Source organism: Harmonia axyridis, chromosome 3 (assembly GCF_914767665.1).
Source record: "Harmonia axyridis chromosome 3, icHarAxyr1.1, whole genome shotgun sequence".
Lineage (NCBI taxonomy): Eukaryota > Metazoa > Arthropoda > Insecta > Coleoptera > Coccinellidae > Harmonia > Harmonia axyridis.
The window spans coordinates 599,646-608,289 of NC_059503.1; the positions used below are offsets into that span (position 1 = coordinate 599,646).

At 34.2% G+C, this 8,644-nt stretch overlaps 2 protein-coding genes across 2 annotated transcripts; both read right to left on the reverse strand.

Annotated features, from left to right (window-relative positions):
* Nucleotides 1-2,113: 2,113 nt before the first annotated feature.
* Nucleotides 2,114-4,812, reverse strand: LOC123676304 (transmembrane protein 272-like). The gene is made up of 4 exons (XM_045612119.1): nucleotides 4,573-4,812; nucleotides 3,702-3,824; nucleotides 3,525-3,644; nucleotides 2,114-2,745 (listed from the first exon to the last, which is right to left on the reverse strand). Exons 1-4 carry the CDS (start codon nucleotides 4,676-4,678, stop codon nucleotides 2,477-2,479), a joined length of 618 nt encoding a protein of 205 aa, XP_045468075.1. The 5' UTR covers nucleotides 4,679-4,812; the 3' UTR covers nucleotides 2,114-2,476.
* A 1,308-nt stretch (nucleotides 4,813-6,120) lies between these two features.
* LOC123676448 (transmembrane protein 272-like) lies at nucleotides 6,121-7,727 on the reverse strand. Its single transcript, XM_045612329.1, has 4 exons — nucleotides 7,547-7,727; nucleotides 7,131-7,253; nucleotides 6,521-6,640; nucleotides 6,121-6,462 (listed from the first exon to the last, which is right to left on the reverse strand). Exons 1-4 carry the CDS (start codon nucleotides 7,617-7,619, stop codon nucleotides 6,221-6,223), a joined length of 558 nt encoding a protein of 185 aa, XP_045468285.1. The 5' UTR covers nucleotides 7,620-7,727; the 3' UTR covers nucleotides 6,121-6,220.
* Nucleotides 7,728-8,644: the final 917 nt, after the last annotated feature.

The following is an 8,644-nucleotide window of genomic DNA, read 5'->3' on the forward strand; positions in this document are numbered from 1 at the left end:
ACAGAATAATTGTCGATTTGAGGGGGTTTCATTGCACAATGACATTATTCAGTATCTGGGATGCCTTCAAGGAGGTTACTACAATGGCGCAGGATCACTAGGTGATCCTGCGTTTCTTTCTCCCCAGAATCTGCATTTGTCGTTTTCTGCTAGACTCATTCTCAGGAAGTGTTTTCTGAGGAGACACTGCCATGTAAGGAATCCAGTGAGGACATGTATGATATTCATGCTAAGATCCAGATAGATTTCACAGTCTTAAAGTTTCAGAAGAATTTTTTGGTATGATTCAACCAAGGAAGAGTTCGCCAGAAGGCTTCTCTTTAAGTTTTTCCTTCTCCTGAAACAGAAAGGTTTTGTTTCAATGAAAGGAGTTAGTGCTGCTTTTCTGGGAAGTGTGTTGCCTCTTAATTTAATTCAGTTTCTGAGTGATTGGGAACCCAATAATAATTATTATTATTCTTGCCTGTTTCGTTGAGTTTTCTTCAGAATATATCGCTATATCATATTCTTAAACCTTACTAGACAATATAAGGGGCAAAAAGAGAGGGGCACGTAATTTAATTTTGATTTTCATCAATCACCTTGAACGAGGAAATTCATCCTTTTCGACCAGTGAACAACCCCCAATGATATGTGTGAAAAATGCGATCTCATCACTTTCCATCCAGCATCCAAAGCGAAAATTGAAACAAACCGATACAAGGGAACCTCATTCCCAGGGACATTCATGGTCCTCTGAACGGCCGCGTATTCAACACCGCCAAATGAACTGCATAATCGCGCCCAATTAAAAATTGCCGTCCCATTCATCCGGCTTGGAAATCCGGGAGTTTTCCAGATTTTTCCGGGCGCGAGGGGGAACTGTGAATGGGCCGTTTCGGATACGGGGGAAACTTTTCTAAATTGGATAATTCGAATTAAAACAGTGATGAAAAAGTTCGCCACATAGGACGCATCTACTGAAAGGGTTATATTTATGGGGATGCTGATGTTTGCGGATGTAGTTGCTGCGCCAATTAGGCTTGTATCCGTTTGAATGTGTCCCGTTCAATTTTCCGGGTTCCTTTTCTTTTCGGTTATGTTCCAGTAATTAAATCATACTGCGGTAACGTTTTTCTTTTATATAGGTTGAAATGGAGTGTTCGACGATGCGAGATGAAAACATTTATACGGTTTAGAAGAGAAAAAAACGCTCCAAAGCCGCAGTACGCAAAGGTAGTCTTCATCATTTTTGAGTGAGATATGAAATATTAATTGGAAGTGTGTCTTGATGAGAAAGTTGTAATTTAATATCACTGTGATTTTATGAAAGGTTAACTAGAGGCTTGAAAAGCTTGTACTCAAGTAAATGAGAGAATGAATATTATTCATGTAGTTTGAACTCTAAGTAATGAGTAATTAGTTACCAAGTGCATACATCAGAACATTCAGTTCAAGATCCCAGAGAAGCAAGATGTTACTTTATTTTCTAATTAACAAAATGTGTAATATTAAGTAGCATTTTCAATTACTATGAAGTTATACATCACTGCTATTTCAACCCATACGACAAGGTATATCTGATGCTAACTCCTCTAATTTTTATGTTCTATACAATATAATTGAAAAACAATAAACTATTACCAGACAGATATAATGGACTGACTGTATTGTCAAAAGATTGAAATTACCATTAATAATTATTATTTTTTCGGAAACTTAAAAAATTACACACAAAATATATCTGGTATAACACACTAACAATTTTTTATAATATTTTATATAATATACATACGAAAATCAGCAATCATCGATACCTTAATCTTATTTACAAAAAATAGGGCACATTTAATTCATCAGAAAATAAGTACTGTTATGTTCGGCAACCCTGGGATATTGTTTTAATTGAAGCATTATAGAACTCATAAGTTCATGTTAAGACCTGTCAGATAAAGTTCAATAATATACAAATACCATATATTTAAATTTTTGAAATTCAACTTCGCGTAGACCGAATACACTCCTCAATTTCTGGCAGTTTCCATAACCATTCTTTGAATTAGAGCTAATTTCGTTCAACCACCGAGTTAAAGGGCTATTCAATGGAATATATGGACTAAAAAAAATGAAAATAATCCGTCCGGATTCTATTTATTGAGTTGAGCTTTGTTTCAATGGGTTCTCAAAACAATAAACACTTATTTCAAAAGATAATAACCAGTTATCATTTATAAAATGAAACGGGTACATATTTAGGTACGAAACATACAATTCTAGATCAAATCAGTGCATATCATAAAATTGTGTTAACATATAACATAACAATTAGGAAGCGTCGAACAGAAATGAATGAATGAGCTTATGTAAACGTGAAAATATAAAACGAAATATGAATCGACACCACAGATAAAGAGTTATCAAACATCGATATTTCCTTCCCATAACATTTTTACGATAACACTTCGTATAAATATTCAATTAAATTAAATGTGCAATTCTATCCTGTTGTTGCATTTCCTTCCTCGTTCATGCGAGCTGTTTGAGCCCGATCGGCTTCCACGTCTTCGTCGATGAGAGTATTGAAAAGCCCGATTCCCATGAACATACAGCAACAGAAACATACGCCAAGCAGCAATAGAATGGCCACTATGGCATAGAAAGAGGCCAGATAGATGAAAGCGAACATGAAGGCAGTCTTCTGACAATATTTGGGGCCATCAGCTGGGTCGAAACTCGGCTTGTAGGCTTTGAACACCCAGTATGTTCCTATAAACAGAAAAAAAAAATAATAGTCGGTGGAAGAAAATTAAAAAAAATATATATTTTTTCAATTTTTTTTTTACCGATCGATGATAATTATTGTCATTAATTGGTAGTCCTTAACATTCATGATGCTTATAGTGTTTTTGTACGATTCCATCATTTTTTCTTTCGATTGGTATAAATGAATTCCTAGGTAATTGATAAAAAGACGATAATAGTTATTTTATTAACAAGTGCAGAAAATGAAATTTTCTCGCTCGAAACTGCCGTTGTCGATCGAAGAGGAGTTTGGTCAAGCATTTGAAAGATACACTCTGTGAAAGTTAGAAACATTTTTTTTCTAAAAGCGAATGAATAATTTGAAAATCCAAAGATTTGATTAATTATTCATTAACACATAAATAACATCATGTCTGCATGTCGTTACCATAGTTATCTTATCATTAGCTTCAATTGGACGTTCGCTGACAGAAGTTAATTTATTCTTTGATATCTGCGTGAGGTTGAGAAAGAAGAAGAAGAACTAAATGCTGGTTCCACTCATGGTGGGTTTCATAAAACATTGATTGACCGATTTTCTCGTTAGTTGTAGTTTTAAACCGAAATTGTTTTATGAAACCCACCATTATCCTACTAAAAATTAGTAATTTTATGTGTCCTCCGTCAGGACATATTACATATATTAAGGTTGATGTACCCTAAATAATTCTTTCAGATGATCTAGATTCTGAAGATGATAATAAAATTACCGAAACGACGATAAACGATACTTGATAACTCACCAAGAATGAAGAAGATCAATTCTGTGGAGTAAAGAGCAGATTCCATATATTTAATTTTGAAATACGGGATGATCCTGTCTCGAAGATAGGTTACTATTTTTGAAGCGACGCCCACAAATCCTAGAAAATAATCGATAAAATCAAGGTAAAGAAATTCATGAAAAAAAAATCGATTACCTGTCATGCATAAGAATAAAGGTATATCCTCGTCGGCGGGACATCTTTTAACACTCAGAACTCCTACAATAAACATAGCCACGTATATCAGCAGCCAAATTAGGAGTGTATATTTCACTCCAGCTATAAACGAAAGAAAAATTAATAATAATTAGAACAATTTAACATCATAAAGGTAGGTAAATATGCGTTCTGCGAGTAATATTGAATTTGAATCAACATACTCTTCTTTAATATTTATCGTATAGTTGCTCTTTAATGTTTTAATCTCCTCGAGAATAAATCTCACCAATGAGCTAAATAATTCTGATGCTATTTCATTTGTTGATACAAAATTCATTTTATTTATTTCTATGTTAATAATTACAAATTTCAAACTTCTATAGAGAAGCAAAATTGTCAACCTTAAGGCATTACTGCTTCGGCTTATTGAATTAAAGAGTAAAATGAATAGTATTTAGATGCAAGTTCTATGGGATACATACAGATTGAGAGAATGTCCTAAGTCAACATAACCTATGTGAATTCCTTACTGTCAAATTTTCGATAAGACTGAAATATTTCGTCTCTAAAGCCTCAACAAAACCATCCTCTTATTGAATCTAATTTTATAAAAAGAAATATCCTATTTTATATGGAATATTTTCCGAAACTCCAAAATTAAATAAGTGTTAGACATAAAAAAGTTGTTATTAATTTTTCTACAGAAGAATGCCTGATGAACACTACCAAATGTTTCCCTTTTATGATGTTTCTACCTTAAATGGCAAATAAGTCCATTAACCAATTTCTCCACATTAAATACTTAAGGAAAACATCTCGAATCAAAGCAGGCATTCACGTCACTCTAAATGTTATCAATATAACTTACGCAGAAGTCTCGCCTTCAATTTTCGTATGACATCCTTATCAGCAGCAGCCTTTTTTTCAGAAGAGCCCAAAGCTTGGGTTTCTCCTTGCTGACCACTGTCGTTCATTTCACCGGTTTTATGATCAAAACAACGGTAAGAATACGCACACCTTCGACAACAAGTTTGATGCTCGTCTACAGTTTCTGCACCTACTGAGTCGTCAGAGCGGCATGTAGGTTTCGAGTTTCATTTGCTTTTATTTACATCTGGTATTCAAGGCTGGCCGCAGATACTACGGTACTGCGGACGACAGACAGTGGCGTACGTCGGCTGAAGTATTCAATTTTTTTCGAGCTACCGAAGTTTCACTACTTAACCAGTTGAATATTTAGAGTTTAAGTAAGCGCTGAGGAATTTTCTGAATACTAGCTGTGAACTCTTGTAATTGGTTCATTATGGAACATCTTGAGTGATGACCTTTGATGTCAGTGTGTGTTATGTATGAGTCAATCTGATGTGAATTCTAAAAAAAGAATTTCAGAACGATATGTTTCATTTGAAACGCTGAAATTCAATTTGTGAATGCTAAACTTTGTTTCAAAAAAAGTCTCAGGGTTTTTCCTAAAAATATTAAATTATAGCTCCGAAGTTTTCACGTTTTTTAGTAATCAGAACAAACTCTTGATTGTTCTGACAGTATGATTGTAACTTCATGTGTATGTCGTTCTTTTTAGATGTTATTCATTTAACAAATTATTTTTATGCGACTAATCGAACGTTTGCTTAGTTCTAAGTTGGTTGCCTGATTTCAATTATTCTAATCCTGTTATTTGAAAAAATTCTGGAGCCAAATATGAAATTTCAAAGCTTGCTCTGTGTCTTTATAAAGATATTCCTCCGAACTATGTTGATGATAAAGCCCTTTTGGATCAACAGATCCTTTCTCAGTTTCACAAGATCATATCGAAGAGCAGAGGAGAAAAAAAAATGTTGGTCGATATTATATCAGGAAAAATTTCCCTTGATTTCCTTATGCATTTCCTAAAAAATTCAATCCTGTAGTTTTATTTTTCTAGAAGTTATCTTTTAGGCACAAAATTCGTTATTTAGAAATATCAGTGGGGATAAAATGAAATTAAAAATTGACCAAATTGAGGAAAGGATCTGAATAATCATTCGATTGAATACTCTGTCTCTAGGTTCATTGCGAATTTCTTGAGCCTTATTAAAATTTAAAACAGATCGTAAACGATAACGATGACGGAATTTAGCGAAGAGAAACCAATGATACAGTCTCCTGATTAGATTCACGAAATCAACATACGCCTACTGTTCATTTACGGGACGAAATTGGCGTATTGAAGTTATAACAATTCAAAGCATTCTTTCACGTAACACGGACGTGTATATAACAATTTAACCACTTGGAATGGATGTAAAGAATAACAAATTGATGAATTTAACACTTCAATATGTTAGTTGAACATTTACCTTGACTGAATATCCTGAAAAATGATTGCCAATTTCCCTATCTAACCCAGAATTATCAACAGGAAAAACTTCAAAACGATACTTAAAATATGTATAATGTGTTGTTAAATTGTTACAAATTTCAGTCGACTACAAAAACAAAAAAAAATTATAATATAACAATACACAAAACTGTTTTCAGACATTTTGAACTGGCTCATCAGCATTGCCTAGAGTCTCGGTTTCTGGCTTTGGCACCAGTGTGTCAATAGCTATGACGCCTGCTATACAGCAACAAACCATAGCCAGGAAGAAGGCCATTACAACATAGATTAAGGTTATGTATATGAAGGCGAACATAAAAGCAGTAGAGTCACAGTAGGCTTTCCCTGCCGAGGGATCGAAACTCGGTTTGTATTCCTTGTACACCCAGTATGAACCTAAAAAATGCAATTGGAAACATTTTGTTGCGAGATGTTTAATATTTGCTAGACTTACCCAAAAGGAAGTACACAAACTCCAGTGTGTATACAATACTCATTATGGTATCGAAACTGCAGTATTTAATGATGAAGTCTCTACCAATACCAAGAATTTTCGTGGCTATCCCAAGAATACCTGAAAATCATGAAATTTATGATAAGCAATAGACGCTCTCTTCATAAATTTTCTAATAAAATGAAGGACACATATTGCGATGGTACTTTTGCTTCGTATTTTTTTTGTTTGATGTTTGAATTGAAACATTCTTAAGACCATAATAATATTCTTTATTTTTTGTTCAACAAGCGCTGTTTGTTTATATAGGTTTATCTGTGGCTCTACTGTTTACATTATCATCAATGAAAACATGCAATTCAATATTGCTATAACATTTTTTTTCATGTATTTATGTATGGCCTCTATTGGATGTCTGTTATGTATAATGTGCTTTTATAAAACGATATGAATTTCACGACATTAATGTTAGCTTATTACTTCAAAAATAAATTATCATTCATACAAAATCATGTTTCGAATTTGACTTATGGTAACATACTCGATTTTTTTTTATTTCGTCAATGTTTCTAAGTGTCATTCCAGATGTAAGTTTAAAAAGAACTTTTACCTGCTGACAGAAGATAGACAGGAATATTCTTCTCAACTGGACATTTGTCCATTGTCATAGCGCCAATTACAATCATGGCAATGTGCATTAATATGGGGACGATCAAGGAAAGCTTCAGGAACTCTAGAAAACATTTGAAACAATCATATCATTCAGTAATGAAAATGAAGTTATATTACTCTGTTGAGTAATATAACTTGAAGTATATAAAGAAAAAGTCTTAAGCCGGTAAATGTAGTTGTTTCTGAATTTGAATTCAAATAAATATAGTTAACTGTAACAGTAAACATATCCATACAGGTGGATCTTTGGTTATCTTGAGTTGAAGTTGTTTGATTCATTAACCTAAGGAAATAGTACATTTTTCTGGGTTATAGTTGGAAAGTAGATAAGTGAGAAATTTAACTGGAGCTCACTTCTGAATCTGGACGCTATTTGCTTTTTTCTCCTCCCCATAGGACAATCCTCTGTATGTTCCAAGTCTGCCATCACTTTTTTTTTTACTTTCAATTCAACACCGCTAATTCGATGTAAACATGAGCCGAAACACAGACAGTTTAAAGTCACGTTGTGCTCGATAATCTACGATTATTTGACTCGATCCTGCGCAAGACCTTGATACAAGCAGAGTAGGCTTTTGTAGGTGGGGTTAAAATCGCTGAATCTAGTTTTATTTTCGTACGATGTTGTTGCGGTAGGCTTGGCTCCTGCGCAAAATTTTATATTTTAAACCACATTGACCTCTAGGCCTTATGCAACCGGTGGTACAGGCGGGCAGAGGCGTAGCAATGAGGTGGTGATCGAATCATTAAAAAAAACACTGATATATTCGACTTGTAGATGTTCATTTCGATCAACTATATTTAGTCTTAAGTAATTTCTGCAATACAAAAACTGCGGCTTCTTGCCATAAAATTATAATCCATCCTCATTTTATCAAAACCTAGTCCCAATTATTTTAGTGTTGCAGGAAATTTTTCCCATGTAACAACCGAAATAATTACTAAATTTTCTCGATCCTCTACCAATACTTCAATTATTTGAGACTGAAACAGAACAATATCAAAGTGCCTGTTTCGATAAAATCCCAAATACGATCCATCCCGAATTTTTTTGCCTTCATCAATTCCTTTTCCATAATCTTATTGCTGTCATCCTCAAATACCAACAGACTACACATTTTTTCGACCCTCGCCACCAACCCCTCAGGATACGCCTGCAGGATGCTGTTTGAAGGTCCTGCGGGCCACTCCAAGGTCTATTCCTTTGGTTCCTTTGTCTTTTGGAATCTGCCATTGACGAATTTTCTTTGTTTGGATGTGTGTCGGAAGGGAGAAATGCAAATTCGTGCAGATTTTGTATTTCTCCTACAATTGCGGGAGAAGTTGATATCTTCCCACGCAACTTGATTGCTAGAAGTTGGTAGCTGGATATCAAGGAGTACTCAGAAGATTATTCGTTACTTTTTCCGAATAGATCTTAAGAATGTGTATAGTTTTCGAAATTTGAGCCAG